The sequence below is a fragment of the Hyalella azteca genome, unplaced genomic scaffold, assembly GCF_000764305.2.
Source record: "Hyalella azteca isolate HAZT.00-mixed unplaced genomic scaffold, Hazt_2.0.2 contig3118, whole genome shotgun sequence".
Lineage (NCBI taxonomy): Eukaryota > Metazoa > Arthropoda > Malacostraca > Amphipoda > Hyalellidae > Hyalella > Hyalella azteca.
In genome coordinates, this window is record NW_025933371.1 from 57,757 (window position 1) to 81,847 (window position 24,091).

General features: G+C 38.5%; 1 protein-coding gene and 1 long non-coding RNA gene across 2 annotated transcripts in view; one reads left to right on the forward strand and one right to left on the reverse strand.

The window, feature by feature from the left end:
* Positions 1–2,557: 2,557 nt before the first annotated feature.
* Positions 2,558–8,741, forward strand: LOC108677136 (microfibrillar-associated protein 1-like). Its single transcript, XM_018165296.2, has 8 exons — positions 2,558–2,714; positions 3,026–3,192; positions 3,707–3,796; positions 4,241–4,627; positions 5,016–5,285; positions 5,733–5,801; positions 7,078–7,233; positions 7,800–8,741. The coding sequence occupies exons 1-8, from the start codon at positions 2,618–2,620 to the stop codon at positions 8,010–8,012; spliced, it is 1,449 nt and encodes a 482-aa protein (XP_018020785.1). The 5' UTR covers positions 2,558–2,617; the 3' UTR covers positions 8,013–8,741.
* Positions 8,742–9,591: 850 nt separating this feature from the next.
* The window catches only part of LOC108677144, a 50,896-nt gene continuing 36,396 nt past the window's right edge, over positions 9,592–24,091 (reverse strand). Inside the window, exon 3 of the long non-coding RNA XR_001931234.2 lies at positions 9,592–10,043. This is a non-coding gene — a long non-coding RNA (uncharacterized LOC108677144). The remainder of the gene's footprint in view (positions 10,044–24,091) is intronic.

Genomic DNA, 24,091 nt, shown 5'->3' on the forward strand with positions numbered 1-24,091 from the left:
AGGTTTCCGATACATTGGATGGATCAGGATGCAGTGAAGCTTATCCAGAAATCAGTTGTAATGAGTTCCTGCCAAAATATACTGCAAAATGTAAACAAGTAGTTGCGGTCACATCATAGTGGTCAGACTGCATTATCACATGTTCAAATGTCACTTGAGTGAAGACAAATGTTGCTGTACAATCTTACTGTTTTAGGGTAAATTAGTTATTTGGGGTAATACGTGCATGTGACCTTGCAAATCAGTTTGTGGCTTGTAAATGGCTTTTCATTACCCGGCTTAAATGGCTTTTCTTTAAAAATTACCCGGCGACGATTTTGAAAATGGTTGGTGACGCTTTTGGCTTAGAAACCCACATATTGGCAACACTGCTTGCGCCCTCTGCACCCTGGAGTGTGGTATGCACATATGCAAAGTTTGGTCTTTGTGTTGCCTAGGTGTGAAATATATCTACTTTCTAATCTACAACCATACCACCTGCAAATGGGGTAATAAGGGACAATTTGAGCATTTTTTGTTGATAACTTTTTGACATGAAACATTTCATGAATGAGTTTGGGCTTATTTTAACCCTTTCACGGGTAAGTTACCATATATGGTCACTTAAAATCGCGTCACAAAAAGCCTCACCACGGCTTCCTGTTTGTTTTTGAGGCATCCTTATAATGCCTCAGTCAATCCCTAATTATCTGACCATCATTCTATCTATAGCATCACCAGCTGCAAAGTCCACAAATTGAAATATGAGCATTTAAATGAAGGTTTTGACTCGGACAATGGAATTGACGCTCTTTCCGCATTTTTCTTAATAACGTGGAAGTATCGATATATATATTTATTTATTTTGGCAACTCGATTAAATTTAATTAAATTAAATTTTTATGCTTCTAATTTTTCATTTGTATAAACTGAATTTTGATTATAAAGAAAAATTTTGTTTACTGATCGCATTTATTGAATTCTTCAAGTGCAATTTAAACCTTCAATAGGCAAAATTTGCAAAATACATAGAAATAAATATATTGTATAATACTTCTTACTTTCTTGAAATGGTTTCTGAAATTTTAATTTCTGGATATTTCAATGCTTGCCTGCTAAAGGGTTAAGTTCNAACGGGGTAATTTGGGACACTAAATCTTAATTTCAAAACATTTGGAGCCTGCTGAGTGTACTTAATCATTACTAAAAGTACCCCAAGGTCCTCTTCTTCCTTTGTTGATGATGTAAATGTAGAATAAATTACATTTTATGTGATTTGTACATGCTGTTCTTTATTGATATGATATTACCATATCCCCCATAGTACATTTCAGTATTATTGATGTGATATTACCATATCCATGGACATGCCATTGAGCATTGACACTTACCTTGTCCACTGCAATCTTCATATCAGACAGCAGCCATATAGCATATCTTCTGTAGTATCTGTAAGCTTACAGGATTGGGCTTGTAATTTTGCACCATTTTAATTGGGTGATTTGGGCCAAGTAAATTCAGTATAACAAAAAAAGATTGTGAAAAACATACCTGAAAAAGAAAGAAATATTTTAGTGACAATCATAATATTTTTTTGAGAAATAAATCTTTGTTTTGGTCAACTACTTTTCATTCCATGAAGCCCGGTTGTCAAATTCGTCTATGACATTCGATGTACAATTTCATCTATGACATTCTATGCATAATTTTTTGATGACTGATGATGCATTAATTTTTGGTTAAGTGAATTTTTTTTTGATGAGTGACATAAATTTAATCAGAATTCTTGGTTTTTAATCAATTTTTTTGTTAACTGGAGCCCTTGCTAACTGAGGTTCTACTGCAAATGCATTTTTAGAAATGTCTTGTATCACCCCTGGGGGGTTGTCCCTAAATACCCCGTCATTTGGAAATTGTTGCCAATTTCTTTTGGATTGAGTTGAAAAAAATTCCGTCAAGTAAGTTTTAAAAGCCAATACCTGTCTGCAACATTTTTGATCAAAAATTTTCAATACAGCAAATATTTTTTTACTACAGACCTAGGTAAACAGAAGTAGGTACATTTGTGAAATAAAATTTTTCAACATTTTTTTTCTGGGAATTTTTTTAGATCTAGTAAATGTATGATTTCTTAATTTCCTAAATGATACATATAGATAAGAAAAATGTTGAAGTTTACTATCCCACTATTTTAGGTTTTGCAATATTTCAATTAGTTTTGTTGTTGCAATAACATTTTTATGCCAAAATGGAGGACTGTCCTGATTTAACCTGCTCATCCCTTATTATCCTGTTTGACGGTAGCTTTCCTGCTATTTATGGAGCTCCTATCTAATTGTTAATAAAAGTGTATAATTGGGCTTGGAGATTTTAAGTGTATTGAAATTTTGTCACTTTGGAGCTGCAAAATTTTACTCATAGGTGGGGAAATTACGATAGTGGTGTTGCCAAGATGTCATTTAGGCCCATTAATATTAAAGATCTGTCACCAAAACTTCCTCAACCTTTAAGATTAAAATGCAATTTTTTTGCATTCTAGTTTTAACTGGTGCATTAAACATTTTTTCAATGATTGCAGGTTTTTCTGTATAGATATCAAAAGTTTTTGTTATTTCATAGCAATATAAAAAGAGCCATAATGTTGGAACAGCAATGGGCTGGCCCGCCTCCTATGGCTGCTCAGCCAATGGGAATCCAGTCTACTGCAGGTGCAGTGCCGGTTGTCAATGAAAAAGGTAAATATTATTTGTAAAAAAATTTTATATATTGCTCAGTGCAAAATAATTTCTTGCACTGAATTGGATCTAGGTAGAGCTAATAATCCACTGTTATGAAATAATTAAACAATTCATTTGATAAGATGTTGATAATTTTGTTGGTTTCAGCTGTAGTATTATTTCTTCTTGAATTAATTGACAGTCACTCTTACAGAGTTTCTTGCTTCTTATAGTTTTATCTTTGATTCACAATTATAAAATGTGCCATGTTGCTGATATAACTAAAAAATTTTTAGTTCCTTGCAATTGAATTCTTGTGCCTCCTCCAGGTGAGGTGTCTATGAAGAAAGTGAAAGTACAGCGTTATGTGAGCGGCAAGCGTCCTGAGTATGCTCCAGCCTCCTCTGATGAAGAAGAAGAAGATGAGGATGACTTCACTGCTCCTAAAACTGCCAGTCTTCAGCAACAGGCTATTGGCTCCCCTAAACATTCTCAGGTGCTTTTAATTAATTCTCTGCTACATTGATACGTAATTACAGTTTTTCATTATTTCACTCAAGCCTGAGTTCAAGTTTTTTATTGTTCCTTGAATGAATTGCGTATAACAAACGCTCTAATGCATGTAAAAAATGAATACTCAATAATGTTCATGCACCTGAAAGTATCGCGTGCAATTATGTAAGCTGTCCTGAGGTATTTGTCTGTTTCTGAGGTGCTACACAGAATTCAAATTTTGTATTTCCCTTGCCTTGTATTGTTTCTAATTGACATAAACATAAGAAACTTTATTTCTGTGATATGTATATATTATTTGGAAAGTAGAAATTTATTAATCTGACCAAAAATTTTCTGAGTTACGATACAGTACCATACTCCGGATAAAAAACATTGTGATGAAGAAAAATATTTTTTAGACTTGTCTCAAGAATTCTCTAGGTTTACAGTATGAATCGTTGTCAGCTTTTAAGAGAATTTTTATTCTCCTTTGTTGATGAATTTTTTTGACTCAGGTGGAGCTCACTGAAACTGAACTATCTGATCCAAGGCTCCGCAGACTTCTGTCTCGACAAGTGTCTGGCCCTCCCCGGCGGATAGAGCAGGTAATATTGAGGTCATCACTCCTGGCTCTCCTTGGCAGGAAGTGCAGGTAACATTGATCTCATCATTCTTGATCCTCAATCTCACAAGCAGATTGAACAGGTAATTGATATTGAAGCATTCATTCCCAGTCCCCCCGGCAGATAAAACAGGAAACCTTTATCTCATCATTCCTGGCCCTCCCCGGTGGATAAAACGGGTAACATCAAACTGTTCATTAGTGGTGCATCCTGCGAAACACATATATCTCTTTGAAGTAACAAGTACTGTAGTACAGTATATAATGTAGTTATTAATACAGTAATAATGATCTCCACTTATTCTCTAAGTATATTTTTTGTCAAAGTTCATTGAGTTCAAGCTTTTAATTTAGCATAAAATTCATAAATGCTCATTTTGGTGGTATTTCGTGCTTAATGGTTGATGTGTTTTGTGTGTGCTTGCAGCCTGAGGTGATAGAAGGTGAAGAGTCAGATGAAGATGCCACACCCTTGGCTACGCCTGCCACAGCTGACAGCGGCGCCAGCAAGCACCGCCTTGCGGATGCCGATGCTGACTCAGACAGTGCAGAAGAAGCCGAAGTAGATGAAGACGTTCTTGCCAGTCGCAGGCAACGGTTGCGTGAATGTGCTATGAATAAAATACAGCAAGAAGAAGAAGTGCTAGGTAAGGAAGATGAGGGAAGTGAAGAGTCTTCAGAAGAAGATAGTTCTGAGTACTCAGAAGAGACTGACTCGGAGGCTGAAGGGCCCAGGATGCGGCCTGTATTTGTGCGCAAGAGAGATCGGCTCACCATCCAGCAGAAGGAAGCTGCTCAGCAGTCTACCAAACAGGTTTGTAAAACTCTTTGTTTATTTGCATGTCCACCTAAAGTGTTGCAAATCATTGCATCTGGCCCAATACATTTCAACTTTGGGTAATTGATGCACTACATTACTTATTTTGGGGGCAACTGAATTGAACTGATGGAATTTTATTTGCGTAATTTTTAATTAAATTCATAATCGCTTCTAATTTTATGAAGCACAATTTAAAACCGTTCTATTAAGATGGTTGCATAATGACCACCCATATGATTAATTGAGGCACGTGACATATCATTATTTAAATTAAGACACAGAAGTAATTACGTCTTATCCCCAACAAGAGATGCTATAAAATTCACGTTTATTTCACGAGAATAACGTCTTACGCATTGCACTACTACAACGTTTTTTTCAGTCTGAGTCGGAGCAGCGCCGTCGTGCCGAGGAACGTCGCCGCGAGATGCTGCGTCTCATCGAACAGGAGAACAGAGCAACAGCCCCACCGGCTGCGGGCGGCCTGGCCGACAGGGGCTCTGTGGGCCTGGTGGGCGTGGGTGCGGAGCTCAAGCACGACAACGTTACCACCAACGCCAAACTCGAGGACGTCAATACGGACGACGAGGCCGACGATGCCGAGTATGAGGCGTGGAAGCTGCGCGAGCTGCGGCGCCTCAAGAGAGATAAGGTCGCTATTCATATTGATTGCTCACGCAATCTACGGTATTTTAGAAATGTTCACGTGAAGGAAAAAAATGAATATTCTTTTGAAATTTAGAGATATTGCAGCTGTGGCCATACCATATTTCGATTGTGCCGTTTGGGACCAATTCCATCTAAATTCTACTTCATTGGAAGTCCGTGATTATTTATAGAATTAATTTTTTTTATCGTCCATCCAGCTCGTTTTCTGCTGCTTAAAAACTATTTCATATCGACCATCTTTCTAATATTTTGCGAATTTAAATAATAATTTGGAGGAGATTTTTAATGAGTTATCAAAATACTGAGCAGGTAGTCAATAAGAATCCGTGGAATAACCAAAGCACTGACATTTGTCAGTGCTTTGGTTATTAGAATTATTAAAAAATTAAATTATTTTAAAATAATTGACTTATCTTTGTGTTGTTGCCAGGAGGAGCAGGAGGCGCTTCAGAAGGAGCGCGAGGAGGTGGAGAAACTAAGGATCAACCCTAATCCGTCTGTCTGTCCGTCCGTGACTTCACGTTTTCGTCGACGAGAAAATATGCTCTGTCACTCACTGCAGTGAGTACTGAGTTATGTTTTTTTGCCCTCGTTTGGGTCTTCATGATGCAGCATAAGGCGGCATCTGTTTTGCTTGCAGAAAGCGTGTACTATTTGGAAAATTCTACTCGTTTGTATTATTTTTTTGAGTGATTAACCTCTGTTGTGTCTATCGTAAGCGGTGCCTGCCGCCTCATATGCAAATTCTTATGAGATAGCAACAGAGGAGTTCGGTGAGTTGTACAAACTGTGTCTGCTATCGCTGATAAATGAACCTTTTCTTGCTGGAATTATTTTTCTGAAACATTTTGAGAGTTTAATCGATTTATTGGTGTCATTGATGTGAATTTTCATCTAGAAATACATACAGTGCGTTGCATTTGTTTTCGCGGTGAGTTCGTTTTTAAGACTCCATGATTATACATATATTTTTTATTTCTAGTAAACATTTATTTAATTTTTGTTGTCACCATAACACAGACCATTCATGAGCAACTTTCTTCCTGATTTGTCAATGCGTGCAATTCATCTTACTTTATTGTTTGGCCCTCTCGTGGTCAGCGCACGTGCATTTCAAACTAAATTGCAAGTATTCTTGATATTTTTTCTTTCAACCGCGAGTCATTCTGCTAGTCTGGTATACATCATTGCCATAGTCATTCATGCAGTGCACTGACGCGGTTCACTGAAGAAATGAGCGTGATAGGAGAAACGCGTTAGCAGATTTATTATGAAATGAAATGGATAAAAGTTGCCTAGCATTTGGTGAAATTGTTCAGATAGCTTGTTAGTTGGCCATTTAATTGATATATAGACCACCAATGCGATTTTCCGTTTCAAGAATTAATTGTTAGTAATTTCGAACGATGATCATCTAGCTTTATCTTATGTCCGCATCTCAGGTGTTTTATTATTTTTAGTACTCTATTCGTTGTGCCATTATACCGCTAGCGTTCACCGATTGCAATTCCTCTTTGTGTTACGATACATCTAATTGCGTCACTTACATAACAATGCATTACCAGTTCTGTCTGATGATTGGGGCCGTACTATCAAAACTCGCTAATGTACACATTGCGCTGAAACTACACATAACAGCCAATTTATCATGATTTTTTATTCATTGTTGGGTTTTGCTTCAAAAGCCTCCAGTGATTGGCTGCAGGAGTTACGGACTCGTTGCTATTTTTTTTATGGTACGGCCCCTGATCTAGAATTTCCCTCCCTATTGGCAGGTTATCACGAACAAAGCAGCAAAGGGCAAGTACAAGTTCCTACAGAAGTACTACCATCGCGGTGCCTTCTTCCTCGACACTGAAGAAGAGGTCCTCAAGAGGGACTTCTCGGCCACCACTCTGGATGATCACTTTGATAAGAGCATCTTGCCTAAGGTGACAAAATTACGATGGGTTTATATACCATTTCGTCTCGAGATGTTTGACATTTATTTTCCATATTCTTTGTTATTTCTCTGTAACTAGATGGCATGACTTGCATTTTTTCGTATTAACGATATAGATTGAACAGGCTATCATGAAATTCTTCAATATTCAATATACATTTTTTCGTCGGATCTCATGTTTGCCTTGACATTTTGTCTAACAAATTTTGAGTTAGAATGATAGAACAATTTATTACTCCAATATGCTAATGATGAATACATTATTTTTAAGTTATATGTATTTATTCCTGAATTAGGTAGTTCGTCTCGTTATCTTGCCAGTGAATGACAAGCAAATGACCCTTGATTTTAGGAATATTCTTACCCCAAAATGACGAGGTCAAATATGACGAGGGTACCTGAGCCAAAACACAGCGGAGAAACTAAACTTAGCCCCCAAATAAACTCTGACAAATTATTTTTCAATTGGTGGCTGCTGCCTGTTCATGTTATTATTACTAAAATTATGATCATTCAATAGAGACTCCGATTTAAATCTCACATCCCGTTGTGCAGGTGATGCAAGTGAAGAACTTCGGTCGCTCGGGTCGCACCAAGTACACTCACCTGGTGGACCAAGACACCACGACCTTCGATTCGCCATGGGCCGCCGACACGCAAATCAACCACAAGTTCGCAGCCACCGCTGCAGGCGGCCTCAAGCAGATCGAATCCACCTCCAAGAAGCGTCCGTCCTCCATCAGTTCGTCCAGTTCCGTGCGAAAATAAACGCTCGTCAGGCAGACGTTTATTTCGTTTATGCAGAGCAAACAGTTGACGGTGTGAAAAATTACTCGAAAGATGCTCCCCGCGCCATCAGCTTCATGAAATTCACTGTAACTATTTGGTATTTGTGAGAAAAGGCTTTACCTATTTGCAGTTTAGTTTTTTAGCAATTGTGACTGCGTCAAGATCTTGCTGCTTGCTTAGACTACTGTCGCAGAATGTTGATAGGATTTCATTACTCACAGAATTTTTAACTTTAAATATTTTGTTTTAACGAAAATTTGAGTGTAATTTTAACGTGCTTTTGAACTAATTTTTCGAATGAACTTCCAAATTCTAATCAGATAAAATTTGATGCCGCAGAATAATCAATTTGATCACCGCTATGCTAGCTGTTATGTACAAAATGTGTGTTCAGAGCTTCTGCTACGCAGAATATCTGACGCACATCTGTAAATAAATAACGTTTAAGCTGTAAAACAGATTTTTTATGCGCTCCTGACATGTTTTTCTCCACGATATTCATCATTGAATTTCTCTCAATTTATTTACAATGAATTGACTCCAACAAGACCTATGACAAAACATACATATCATCCCTTCATCTTTTTTTCAAATTGGTGAGATTGTCAAAATACCTTTGATTTTGAACAAAATGTGTTGTGTTACTTGGCCTTCTTCATATTTGAAGCGTTAACAAATGTGAAATGTATCTCCATTGAATCGATTTTACTGTAAAAATGTAAATAACTTCGTGCGTGAGGTTGGAAGGCACATGATGTTGGGATACGTTTCGTACGAAGTCATTTTATGACCCGCAGCTGAAGGCTGGGCTAAGATCAATGCGGAAATAGGTAGCAGGAAGTAAAAGAATTCAATGTTTTAATTCTTTTCTCCTGTAATCAATTTGTCAGTCTGATTTGACTAGAAGATTATGTCTTGTACATTTTTGATGTGTATTTCTAATGAAGCTGTAAGGCAAGTGGTTTTGAAAATAAAGCTGGTTATGTTTTGAAAAATGCCTGTATAACTATTGGCGTGTAGAAACATCTTATTATTGATACTACAGCTAACAGCTTTGTGATATTAGCGTCTGTCGGACGATAAAGTCACAGCACTGAGCAGTATTCACACTCATTGCGATTATAACGTTGTAAAATTATGCACCCGGGCAGTCTAACTATGGTTAAGTAACTTTCAATAACGCTGCGACAAAATATGTAATTGCTACTACTGCGTTACATACGTAAGATGCTTAGCAGTTCATTTCTCTATCTCCTTGTGTGGGATGGGCCAGCGTCTCTTGCAAGCGACGTTACTGTCGAGTGGCGTCTTTTCAGGCGAAATCATCATTCATGCTATTAATATTATCTTTGTAGCTTCGTTTGCGCGAAAGCTGCATAGGTAATGCTAGCGATAGGTACGTTGGGCCATTCCACTGTTACTAGTTTTTAGCCCTATACCGCCGTATGTCACTCTCCGGGAACATAACTTTCAACTTAAATTATACGTAAACTATTGAGTGTAGCAACCTGAGGGCGTTCGTACGCAACAGAGAACATTTAAAAGTTGTACTTGGCGGTAACAATCAGTGCCAGTCATTTTGCTCTCACTAGAACGTATCCTTTGTGGGTAGGCTTGTGTGACAATATTGCTCCGGTTACTCATGTCAGGCGGTAGAGGGTCAAGAAGCTCAGAGAAAGTCTGAGACTGTAGGTTTGTGAATGCTTACGTTAGGACTGGATTCATTCGATTTTCGGTATTGTATTAAGGTCAAAGTACGGCATAATTTTTTCAATAATTTGAAAATAGCTCGAGCGTTGCTCCTTGAAATCTCGGTTGAAGTATTTTTATTTTATGTATTATGGTATTTTTCGTGTAATCTTTGACTTTTGTAAATTAATACCGCATCGTATAAATTTTATTTTTTTCCTTCTGGGACCTTAGCGAACGCCGCACATTTTCTTCCTTCTTTAGCAGATCATCGTTGCTCTGTGCCCCTCCGGCATTATTTCACCCCTCGACGCGGAACACCTGAAAAATAATATGTATTCATTATATAATTAATTGTCGGCATAAAATAATCTGAACAATAGAAGGAAAAAACTAAACTTAGAATGGATTCACTAAATTCACCCTAAAGCAAAGAACATTCGTGTGAAAAGTTGTGGAATTTTTTGTCGCATAGCTCCTCATGGAAGGAAGGTCCTCGTCACGGTGAGGCGAGGACCAAATCAAGCTTCGACATCATTTATTTTAGCCTAGAATATATTGCCACTTTTCTTTGGATTTTCTGTACAAGGAAGGCATGTGTAAACTTATCGCGTAAAAAGAATTGAAGATTTTCTTGTGCAACAACCGAGTAGACGACAAATCTCCCAACTGAAGTTCAGGTTCAAATTTAAAAGCTTGTGAATTTGAAGCTTGCGAAGAGTAGCAGTAGTAGTAAGGGAGGAGCAGAGGGTGGCAGTGAAGTGAGTGGCTGTGCTAATAACTCACAACCAGCTAACCACACTGCCAATCTCATGCTCCAGTTTGCTCCCACTGATGTTCTCTTAGAAGACACGTTCTTCTTGCCAGTCGGGACTTCGATAGGTGCCAGATGATCGCCTGCAATTTAAAATAGTTTTAGTTATACATGAACATAGAGCGGAAAGTTTGGTACATGCGTTATTGGAACGAATCACTGTGAATTATGGTGGTTTTGGAAAAATTCGGCGTTGACGACATTTCACTTTCAATGGATATTGCTGAATGATAGTTACTTCGTAATGCAATAATCTACTTCATTGACAGACAGTCCATTGTACCGAATGAAAAGACTCGTATTGAGCAGCTTACATGCTCACTCTCTGTTCTCGCACTTGACCTGTGAATGTGATTCCTGCAAATATAATTTTGAAATTTTACAGCGCCTTTATTTATGACTGTTGTTTTGAAGGGGATTTTTAACATCCGGCATCTTATATATTTTCCTTAAATCAAGATTTTAGCAGCTGACGTGCTGCTCTGCAGGCGTGCTGCCTAAGAAGGTTGACTTTTACCCTGACGAAAACTATACGGTACGGTCGTCACGAGAAATACGAGGTTTAGAGAGTCTCAACCAATGGATTTTTCATGGGACTCAATATTTTTATTATTATTATTATTTTGTATCGAGTTGAGAATTTTCTTTCATAGAATTGACTTAGAACCACGAAATATGATTGTATTTTGTCTGTGCTTCTCCAGTCTTCACGCTGTTTCATTGTTGACAACAACTTCTCCATGATGTTATTCGTATACTACTTTTTATATTTTGCAATGCCATATTAGGTACATTAATGGAACTTTAACTTTAATGCTATATTTGTATGGTCTCAAAACAGTGAGCAGACTAATACTGATCGTCACTTTGATAATAAATAAGTTTTCGTGAAATGCTGAAAGCATAGCAAAAGGTACATCGCGCAGTGGTGGATGTTTCTTTAAAGGCCGTTTTTCTTGAGAGCCGGTGTAGTCCTGCAAGAAACTACGTTATTCTTTGCCGTAAATTTACTGACGAGACCGAGTAACGTATCATGAAAAGTTGATCGCCTGATAAGTATTGCGAATTCGCATGTCACAGTATTATTTTCAAAGCCTCTCATGAGAAACCAAACGGCGTGGCTGCATTTTGCTATAGAACATGAGGCTCGTAACTCTGACCGTCGTAGCATGGGATTCAATAACAAATGAGAATCTGAGTTTAAATTGTTCGGTTCTGAGGGCATAATTATCGTTATCGTACGCTGTAAATCAGGTGAAAATGTCGCCTGTTGAACCGTATAGGTTAAAACGTGAAATAATTTTCGAAACGGTCCGAAACTTTTGTTTGTAGCTTTGAATGCAATTCACGCATCATGATCTGATCTATTAGTATATTTTTGTAACAATAATTAAAATGAATTCACTAATTTGAATTCAATAATAATAACGAATTCAATAATAATGGTGTGATTAATAATTTTGACGTTGTTTCTGTAATTTAAATCGCGATCTAAACTTTATAACAATGTAGATTATATCGCTATAATGAAGAATACGTTATTCGTGGACAAGACAAAGTTTGCAAATATTCAATCGAATATTTATGGTTTTTATGTGAGATTTATTTCAATATTTTCTGTCTGCTGCGCAGCGAGAAGCAATTTTTAGCTGCGACTGATTCAGAATAAAAGAATAGGGAAAACTACGCGAATTTTGAGTCAGGCTTAGAAAGAAAACGGTACGCAGGAACTTATCGCATTTAAAAGAATGCTAGAATCCATAATGTCTCAGAACTTCCTGATGCAGTCTTGAATGAGAGAAGTTGTCCCGTAGCATCGCAGGGCGGGGATTATACGCGCTGCCTAACTGGCTTCTGGTTCCATGAGTGATCCACGAAAAGTTTCAAATCAAACAAGAAACCTGCTTATTTTATTCGATATTGCTCTTGTTTACATTTAACCTCCCGTTTTGCTACGGAAAATTGGAATATTTACTCATTATTATCGTTTACAAAGCGACAATACTAGCAAAATCATCGCTTAGGATAGCTTTATTTTATGAATGAATGAGGGGAGACATTACCGAACTTAATTCGATTGATTAAAAAAAAGCAATACAAATGGTGAATTTGAAAAAAACAATGAACTCGTTTTTATAACCATAAGCACAAAATCGAGCTCGCTCAGATGAAGACAGGCGGAGAACTGAGAATACCGTCGTGAATTGTCAACAGTCGTTATAGAGCTGTTTCCATACGTTTAATTTCAGACGTTACGTATGTTGAATTCGAGGCGTCAAATGAACTGCTCGAAGTTATTGCCNGTATGTTGAATTCGAGGCGTCAAAGAACTGTTCTTAGTTATTGCCGGGTAATAATTTGACAGCAGTACGTCGACCTACCGATGATGATGGCTTCGGTGTCTGAATGACGATAATGGCCTACTTGTCTGACCGACTATGATGGCCTAGGAGTCGGACCGACGATGGGGGATTGGGATTATAACCGACGCTGATGGCTTACGAGTCTGAATGACGATGCTGGCCTATGTGTCCGACCAACTATTATGGCTTTGGAGTCGGACCGACGATGGTGGATAAGGAATATAACCGACGATGATGGCTTAGGAGTCTGACTGACTATGATGGCCTAGGACCTAAGTGTCGGACCGTATATGATGGCCTAGGAGTCTGACCGATGACGGTGGATTAGGATTACAACCGTCGATGATAGCTTAAGTGTCTGACCGATGATGATGATGTCTGGCCGACGAAGATGGCGCCTGGTGTACGTTTTGGAGGCTAGAGTCCTATGCAGTTGAAGTGCCGATCAAGGAGGCTGCTTCGTTAGTCCTGACGCTAACGCCGTTCGTCTGCAACTCCTACCTTGTGTGTTACAGCAGAATATAAACTTTGCAGTGACAGGTTTTAAAAAAATATCCGATGGTTCTCAAGTCTCACCCCATTATATTGCAGATTTATTTGTCATCATCAATGAGTTCATGGTAAACTTCATTAATACAACTAAACTTGTCAATTAAACCAATCAGCAATATTCCTGCAGATTAAACAACGACGGACAAACGCCTAAACGAAGAACAACAGCTGCTACACTGGATGAAGCAAATGAATTCAGTAATTTTGTGTACTGATAATTTATTAAAGAGTGACTGTCGTTTGACACATTTCATTCAATGTTATTACTTTTAATTGTGAACGGAATTTCGAAATTCGAATTCCACCGAAGATCGGACAATGATATGTATTAATGAAATACTGTGCAAAAATTGTTCTAATTTGCCTGAACACATATGATAATCATAATAGCTGTATAACAATTTTCAAAGAACATGAATTACCAACTGGACAATTCCCAGGGGCTTGTACAGAACGAGTCCTTCATCCCCTGAACAAATTATAATTTAGCCCATTCAATTAAGAGTCCAATACCTTGCCAATGCAAGTAGTAACTAGGGCCCTAGCGAGCTGCAAGTTAGACAGTTTAAGTTAAAAATGCAACTGCTGTACTGTGAGAAAGCTATCTACTGTTTGCCGCAGCGCTATCTGGCGCATTTAACCCAGGACATTTACCAACTAGTATCAGTGGCAAGGCGTTATCGTGCGTATCAGCGGACTGTTCCGCGGCCGCAAAACTTGCCGTGATCCAATTAAACACCAAGGAAATTCTAGTCATTCTCCTGCAATGCGATTATGCTTCGCGAAATTTGGTGGCGCAAATCATCAGTGAATCACTACTTAACTTAATCACTACTTAACAGTGAACTTAAAGGGTTATTCCATTGATGTTTATGTATGGCGATTTATAGGATAAGCGCTATTCTTTAGGATGAGTGTTTGTTCAAGATTCCGCAAAATTTTATTGCACCAGAGGAAACTATGCAGCTAGTTTTGCTTCCAGTCCTTCAGTACATATGTTCATCTACTACGTTATGGATTATGGAAATATTCACATTTATTCCATTTTTATAGATACTTTATTATCAAATCATAACGTGAATGGGGATCTATAAGAATGTAATAACGGAAATATCGCACCAAAAACCGGACATATGCAGCTAGAATAGTCATTTAACACGTTGGCAATTTGTAGAGGTTATTTATTTAATGTTAGAACCAGTTTGAAATTATATTCTATGAAAAGTACATTGCTTTTCCTTCAAAATGAAGGCATTTCAATGCGATCCCAAATTTTTGAAAATAATTTGAATGGTAGAGTGCATTCTAATGAAAACTTTTTGAAGACCAGCTTCGCCTCGAAAGTTTTTACTTAAATACATAAAACTTTTTATCTTTTCTTTGCCATCATATTTCCATCAATCTTCCTTTACTACTCTACGAGAGACTCCGTAAAAATCGAAAAACCTGGATGATAAATCCACTTTTAGTTTGCATTCCATATAAATTTTCTAACACAAGTTAAATTAGCTACCAATTTAGCAAATATTAAGTTTTCTGCAAAGTAACCGATGTTGTCTACCAATTTCGTAGCAGGTACTTCGTTCAGAAACTTCTACTTCGTCGTCGCAAAAGTTTTCTGCAAAGTAACCGATGTTGTCTACCAATTTCGTTGCGAGTACTTCGTTCAGAAACTTCTACTTCGTCGTCGCAAAAGTTCTCTGCAAAGTAACCGATGTTGTCTGCCAATTTCGTTGCGGGTACTTCGTTCAGAAACTTCTACTTCGTCGTCGCAAAAGTTTTCTGCAAAGTAACCGATGTTGTCTACCAATTTCGTAGCGAGTACTTCGTTCACAAATTCTACTTCGTCGTCGCAAAGAGACAGCCGAAGATCTGGCAGCAGCGATGACGCGCTGCACAAGCGTCCCCCGTCAACCCTGGGCTGCTTGTGAATGCGCACCTCATTACAGAGACGGCCTGGAGAGCGATCTCTGAGCAGCGATGACGCGCTGCACAAGCGTCCCCCGTCAACCCTGGGCTGCTTGTGAATGCGCACCTCATTACAGAGATGGCCTGGTGAGCGATCTCTGGTGCTTCTTCCGGCTTACGAAACGAGCTGGTCCGCATTTTTCATCATCCATGGAATTAACTCCTGCTATCGGATATTTTTCTCGCTTACCCTTTACCAAGATGACGCTGCTCGTCGAAAGTCTTTCATCCAAATTTCTTTTTTTTCGATAATAATTTTCCTTCAAAATATTGGTCCATGGCTATCTTTGAACGTTGTAAAATAGTTTTTCTTTTATATTTTTTATTTCGTTGTTGTGTCGGGCTGAGGTTTGTCTTCCAGAGGCGTCAAGGGGTGAACGCAATCGTGAAAAAAGTTATACGCCTTTACAGTCTTTGTTCCTTCGTTCGCACCCTGAACCTCAGGCTGCCTCCTCTGCAGCGCTGTGAACGGTTTACTCGACTTGGGTTACCAAGACGAATAAAGTTTCGCACGGTAACCGCAACTGCGCTCAATCGTTACTCAGCTTAAGTTTCATTCATGGACGCTTTCCAGCGCTTCTATCGAGCATCGTTTCATTTTCAAGGTTCTCTTGCTGTGGTATAATATTGCTATGATGTTAGGTTCTCTTTTTATTTAGGCGTACGTTTTAAAATCTTCAGCCTCATTTTTAGTCTACGTGAAAAGTATAGATAGTTTGTTTAGTTTAGATAGTTTGTATTTATTGTTTGCGTGCTTAAATCTGTTAGAAAAAAAGTACCATCCAATTGGCAATGTGCAGCATTTGTTTGTTTGATTTTCTCGCTCCAACGATAGAAATATATTTTCTTTATCAATATAAAAGAATGGCGCCGAAAGTTCTACGTTAGTCACCCGAGTTTGTGTGAAATAATTCATGATCGAGATCTCAACTAAGAACGCTAATTATATAAAGGCTCAACTGGATTTATTTTCAAGTCCATGCCGAAGTACATGCACCCAAGAAGGTTTGTTATCACAATTTATTTTATCCTTGAATTTTTTTCTTTAACGATTCATCAACATGGAACTTATTATACAACGCTGAAAAACTATTAAATAATAAATTTTAACCTACTAATTCACGAAAAACTTTGCTAAAAATTCTATACACCAGATTTTTCACCCGTAATGGGCTCTCGCGATGGGTAGAAGTAAACACGTCCGTACCATAAAACTTTATTTCGTGCAAGACAGCGAATTCAAAGCTACAGAAGATGTAACCTCACACATGCAACACGAAACGATTGGCATCAATTTATTTGCATTCAAACTATTGTTTGATATCTAGGCTGCGGAAACCTGTGCTATATTATCACATCGTTTCAAAAAACTCTTCGCTATTAAATCCTAATTTCTGGGACGACTAATTTATAAGCAATGTAATGAATAATACACAGATAATTAAATAATTAAAGCAAATGAGTCTTAAATTCCAAAAGCAAAGAACAAGAAAATCGGCTGAGTTAAAAGTGCCACCTCACTCTTAGAAATAATGTATGTTGAAAGTATTGATAAATCTATCTATATCTTTTTATATACCAAAACGAAGCAAACAGCAGTCAATTTTTTTAAGTTTCAATGAGCTTGTTTTGCATTTGCACGAAAATTTTGTTAACAAATATGTGGAACAGATTTATTTGAAATCGTTAATATTAAAATAACTGCCATATATGTAAATCTCATCTAGAGAGAAATCAGTGATCCTTCAAATGACGTTTTTACAAACGGTAATGTGATAGATTGCTAAAGAATGTTCTTTACATGAAAATTAACTTGAATCAACATGAAAATTATTGCCGCCTCGTGTTATCGATCAAACGCATTGGTAATTTCATGGCAAAAACGAGTGTAGTTTTAACGTTTATTTGAAAGAAGGCATGCGCATTATCTTTCCTGGTACAAGATAATGTTGTAAAATTTTTAGCCTTAGCAGCGCTTCAAACAGGGCTGATTAAGAGCAATGATGACAGATGGACGCATTTGAACGTCAGCTCGCTTAATTTAATTAGCTAAGCACTGCTTGCACACACAAACAAGCTTTAAAGAGTTATTGAATATAGGATTTTTAGTACAAGTAACATTTTTTTCTGTATTTCTTTAAGACTTGAAATGCAACCAAATCAAAGTGAAAGAGCACATTGAAATAGTAATTGTTCTGAATTCTTCAAAATATTTTACTATGTATATTCTTCCAAAAATAAAGCTCGAAAACCGTAATAAGGTGTCAAATCACCACTTGCACAGAAGCATGAATAATTTCTTCGACGATTCGCCTGTCTGTATTTGCAGGTGAATAGGAGATGAGGATGATGGTGAGTGAAGGCGGAGTACAGAAGCGTGGTAAGAGGCCAGCAAAGATGACATACCAGACAATGCATTTACAAGCACATAAGGACAAGCCACATGCAAACGCACTGCTGGTATGCGCCTGTGCCGTACTAAAGACCTGCGCCAATTTTCGTGTTTGATTTCGTGTCTCTAAACGCCGCTCGCTTCGTTTGTCTTCAACATGGAGCAGCCGTCTTGTGCGCTGAGGCTGCGAGTCTCGCGTGTCAGTTTAGTGTTGGGTTTGGGAAGGCAGTGAGGGAATGGTTTTTATGAAGTGAGTATTGTTGGATCTATGGCATGTGTTTTACTTGGTAAGCAAATTCGTCACCGTGTATAAAATTGAATGAAATATGAGCTACTGTGTGTTTGTGTGAAAATTGCTTTTGTATGCATTTAAGGAAGAGAGAAAGAGTGTTTTATTATAAAGTGTAAACGAGATATCGTTATTGTAGAAGCAGTAGTGTGAGGACTTACGATGCAAAATGAACATGATTTCGAAAAATGAAATGTGAATCGCAAATCGGAAAATGGTGACAGAAGAAAAATTGACACAAAATACTGGTTACAATATAGTGAGACGAGATAGGTTACACGAGTGTTGAGGTTCAATACTATTTACAGTTTAATAATTTCGACGGACAGTGATTTTTTGTGTAAAAAGTACAGAAACACTTCTATCCAATCCAAACCTGAAAGTGAGCATAAATTTGGAAAATATCGTGTAAAAATAATTTGATAACGTGACTTATTTCAAATAATTTGTGACATATTTTAAATAGTGGCGTGATGTAAATGATAATTAATCATTAACAATGAAATGATAACGGTATTTAGAATTTGGTTCGATGATTATAATGATTCCCAAGTTCAAAGAGGAAAATGGAAAAAACTTCAAGCCTGGAAAAAGATCGTCAATCGTAAGTAGTCTCGGTCATATGAGAGATCTTGGTGACATTATTTAAAATTTCGTCGTATTTTTGTCAGCCATACCATAAGTTATACGTTGAGCAATATAAATTTAAAGTCATTCAAGTTGTATTTGTCCGTTTAATTATTGTTTGTTCCGATTAATTTGCGTCGTGAACGGATTTTAAACCGGGCAAATTTAATTACCTAGCATATCCTCGACAATCCACTGCATTTCATTTTATTTAGAATTTTTTTATTTATGTTATTATTTTGAAAGGGTAAAATAAAAATGGGGAATGAATGTCCAAAAAATGGAGGTTAAATTAGGGACGATTTCGATGCAACATGGCCTAATTTAACTAACGGAAGACTGCAGCGAGAGCAGAGGGCAGGTTCTAACTTTGAATGCACGGGCAGCAAGCGGCTGCATATTTTTTAATATATTTACCAGACGAGAAAATTTGCTGCAGTGCACATTTTAGACAAAAGCACAGCTGCTCCCATTCCCTGCAGAGACTGCAGCTGCTGTGAGTCTGCCGCAGAGACTGCAGCTGAGTCTGCCGCAGAGACTGTAACTATTGCATGTGTGCAGCAGAGACTTCAGCTATTGCATGTGTGCAGCTGAGACTTCAGCTATTACATGTGTGCAGCAGAGACTGCAGCTATTGCATGTGTGCTGCAGAAACTGCAGCTACTGCCAAGGATGCAATGCAACAACCGATGCCGAGAACTCCCTTGTTGCGACCATTGCAGCCATTTTTGCTGCAGAATTAAAAGGTGCCACAGCTGCAAACACTGCAATGCCACAGCAAGTGCAGAGCGTTGCCTCAAAGACCGGCATAAAATAAGTCAAACATAAAATGATCACCGAGAAATTCACCTACAAATATCTTACCCTTAAATATTTGCGCGCAATTCATGCATACTTTTTCTCTGACATTTCAAGTAAATCAATTAATATGAACGGAAATTTTGTTGTGCTGTCAGTGAAAGAAATGAAAGCAAAAAGCAAATGTTAGAACCGCAAATTAGAAGAACATGAACGTAGAGTTATTGTACGTAATAATTTTCCCACGTTATAAATAACACTTCACAAGCACCGGGGCACCATTACGATGTTTCAAATAGTTCGTAAAAAGCTCGTTTTGTTGGAAGCATGATTACCATGCCACCCATAAACAATAAATTTGTCATTCTGTTCAAATAATGAACTACATCTGCACTTAGCAGAGATAAACATATTAAGGTGCAGAACAGCCTGAACAGGGTCAGGACGATCCACACAAGGGCAAACAAGGGCAAATAGTCCATCGCTTTTTGGAAAAAGTCATCCTCAATCCGCTGACTGTGTCATTAAGGATTAAAGAAACAGAAAGAAAAAAAGCCGCGATTATTGCAGAGGCGTGCAAGAGCCGCCGTCTTGAAGCCTTTGCTCTGCAGAAGCCCTGCAGCGACGTCCCTGCTGGTGGCGCGATCTGCAGCCCTCGACTGGTTGTATTCGAACATCCAGAACATGAAGCATGATTTGCTCGGATAATAACTGAACGCGTGTTGAATTGTAATGATGAAAATGAAATAAACACGTAGATAATTTGAGACATACATTTGTACGGCACAAACCGGCATTAATAGTCAATTAAAAGCTATGCCCTATTCTATAATTTGATTGCAATTCAAGCAGTGAAATGTAACGATAAAATCTAGAGATGTCAATAAATTAAAATTTTAAATCTCAATCCAAATACAACCTACTATTACCAGCTCTAGAGGCAACTTGACTTCATTTCGCTCCCTCAATCAAAATTCTTACGCTATGAATGTCGTAATATTATTTCCAAAAGCACGATTTCCAGTAAGTTTACCGAATTTGCGCGAAACAGAGACACGGGCGGGGCCAAAGGCAGCGAAGAATACGCAGCGCGTTCACACCTCATTAACATGACAGAACTGAACTTCCCAAGTCGCACAAGCGAAGCTCATAAAGAAGAAAGTATGAGTGAAGTTAGTGGGCCCGGCGCCCTGAGGCGCAGAGGATGTGTTGCACCTCTGGGACCTTTACTCTCTTTAGTCTCACATTTTCTTAGTCGGACGGGAGAACTTTGTTTCGGGAACCTCCAGCTATTAACCACTCACGGTGTTTTTTATCGAGTTGTTTAATGCACTCCTCATTGTTTCGCTTAATCTAGACATGAGGAATGAAAATAAATATAAAGTCGCTTTGAATGAATATAAAATGATTTTTTAATTAAATAAGTTAAGATCAAGCAGGACAGACAAGCGCGTAGCTCCAACTTGAGCTGAGCAGCACGCGCCGCCAGCGACGCCTTAAAAAGAGGGGAGACGCGTAGAGGGGAGGGGAGGATAATACGCCTTGTAGGAAATGAGGGGGCGAGGGCGGGGGCGGCAGGGAAGGCAGGCGTATTGCGTATGGCACTGCGGCAGACGCAAGGCGGTACGGGCAGAGGTAAAACTTGTCGTTTTCACCCGCTGCACTAACTCAATGAAATTACGAGGTGATCAATATCCGCCATTCCATAATATTGGACTAACAAGCTACATTTTTGCAAGCAAATTTCATAATTTATTTGATGGCCCGAATAAGAATTCAGTGTTCTAAAGAAGTATTTAAACTATCATCTCATCTTGTAAAAAACGGTGCTGAATTCTGCATGATTCCCCATTAAATAAGACGTTTTCTCAAATCTTCGAATGTTATTCAAATAAAGTACACATTTTGCTAATTTAATAAGAATGAATGAGAAGCGATGGGGAGCGATGTCTCGCAAGGCTAAATTAACTGCGAGGTCAGTGGAGGCAAATGCGGAACATTCGCGGCATGCGGCAGCTCCTCGGCCGGGAATGTCAGGTGAAATGGGGAGGCGCTGAGGGAAGAGCGGCGAGGGGATCAGGGGAATCTTGAAATTTTCTAATAATACGACACAGCATAAATCCCTTCAGTGACAATGCTGATAGAGGAGGCAATAATGTTGTCCAAAATAAGATTTAGGGGATGAGCAGGTGTACTTGTAGGATGGAGGTAATGAAGGGAGGCTGCAGTGCGGCATTTGCTGGTCATAACAAAGGAAGCGGCCACTTCTGTTGCTGCTGTACATCATGAGAGGCCAGTANAAGGGAAGCGGCCACTTCTGTTGCTGCTGTACATTATGAGAGGCCAGTAATTAATTGCTGCTGTACATTATGAGAGGCCAGTGATTGTACAGTAATCTTATGCTGTTGGGATCACCCTAGAGTAATATCCCATGGTGACTTCAATCAAATTTTCGTGCATTGTTCAGTAACATAATTTTTTCTAAATGTCCTAATCGGAATAAATTTTACTAATAATTCAATTAATTTTAAACCCAATCGTGGAAATAATTCCAAGGTAGTGGAACGGAAAATTTGCGCAGATCGATAATAAAATGATGTACACTAAATGCAAAGTATGAACCATAAACATCAATATTACGATGTATAGCTAGCGCAGTTCATTTAGTTTTCATTGACCTCCACGCACGATCTTACTCATACGTGGATTAATCGTCACGCGGTATCATCCTGCAGTTGCGGACAACGAGCGATAAAGCATCGCTAGTACGGCAGGGTGCAGCATGGATGCGGTGAACTCTGGACTGCAAAGTTTTGTGTAGAGCGGCTAGTTTTGAGCGCAGTCTTGTACAGAAGACGATCGATGAGCGCCACAGGCGCACTCCCTTGCAAATCCCGACTGTTGCTGCAGTGAGCCGCACAGTGCGATAGACACGTACCCTAGGGCGGTTCACAGTGAGACGTGAACGAAGTTTAATGTGAGACGAGACGCTGGTTCTGCAGCAAAAGAAGGAGCTGTTGTGTCTCTGGTGAGACGCAGTCTTTCATGCTCGTTGTTGAGCCCACGATTTTTGATTCAAGGCGAAAATTGAGGATTTGCAGTGAAGCAAAATTAATCTTTGGTGATACCATTAAGTTAGAAATAAACAATGATGTTAGAGAACGGAACGATATGAAGCTCGTGTAATATGTAACAGCCTTTTGATCAGAACAAAATATGGTGACAACTTTAATAATGCTCATCTTAATAATGCTTGGCAAGGTATATGGATTCAACTCGCTTCCCAGAAACGTTACGTAACTATACCTAATTTCGAATAAGAAATGTTAAAAAACATTTTTAAACTTAAATAGGGATTTTTGATATAAACAACGCAACTCGTAGCTGTCAGGTCAATGAACTCTGACGAGCATTTAAAAGGTCCAGTAAAAAACATTTACTGCATGAATTGGCCGCAACCGCTGCTGGAGTTGAACATTGAGGCCACGTATGATGATAGGAAAACGCAGTCAAGGCATGGATGAACAGGATCCCAGCACGGAGTAAAATTGTTGTTTACCGATGTTGAACATGTAATTATATTCTTTTCACAATTTTCATTAATGAGAGCAATAAAATTCATAAACCATGCATTAATGATTCAGACTAAGATATTATCAAGTACGACAAGACGAGAGCAGAAGAGAGGCCACAGAACAACAGCTGCTGATGACTATAGACTGGCTGACAAGAAGAAGCGTCTAGTCTGTAGCGTTCGTGACAGCTGACCTATGAAGCAGCAACAGACGCCAGCCGTTGAGGGGGATTTTAGTCTCAGTGGGCAATAATCTGGCAATTTATCAACATAAATAAGAGACAATAGAGAACTGTTTACTCAACACTCTGAATTTATGACTTAATGACAGAAATTGTAAATTTAAAGTCGTATTGGTACTGAGAGGTTAAACATAATAATAACAACGACAGGTTTCATCTAGAAACCTGAGTTAAAGCCTCATATGAAATTAAATAGAACCACTAATGTCCGGACTGAGTTAACGTTCATTTATTATGAGTATATACTCTCTCAGCGAGATATTAATTAAGTTGTTCGAATCTCGGTAACGCTGCTTCTGAAATAAAAATTAAAATTCATATTCAAAAGCCAATTGCGGTATAAGGTTCTAGGGTAAAGATAAAAGGTCGTACCTAAGCTATTTTTATGTTAAGAAAAGAATGGTGCACGTGTCAATACAGCAGGTATAGAGACAGGTAACAACTGAGACCAGGCAGCCTAGAGGTCTGATGCAGCTGAGCGTGATGCTCTCAGCGTCGCATCCTCTGAATAAGAAATGGAAGTTGTCGCTAGACCCTCCGGTGCCTTCATAAAACCTGATGAGATAAGGCCTGGAGGCAGCAGCGCACTGCTGTGGCCCGCATTGCCATAAGATATGCCAGTGCTTCTAATTAAAAAATTGAGTCACCCCTAAATAATGTCAGTCGTCAGTGGCATCAAAATACCGACATGGGAGAGCTTGACATTTTTGCCGCACCGTCCTCAGTCACGAAGAAACTGGAAGATTTTTC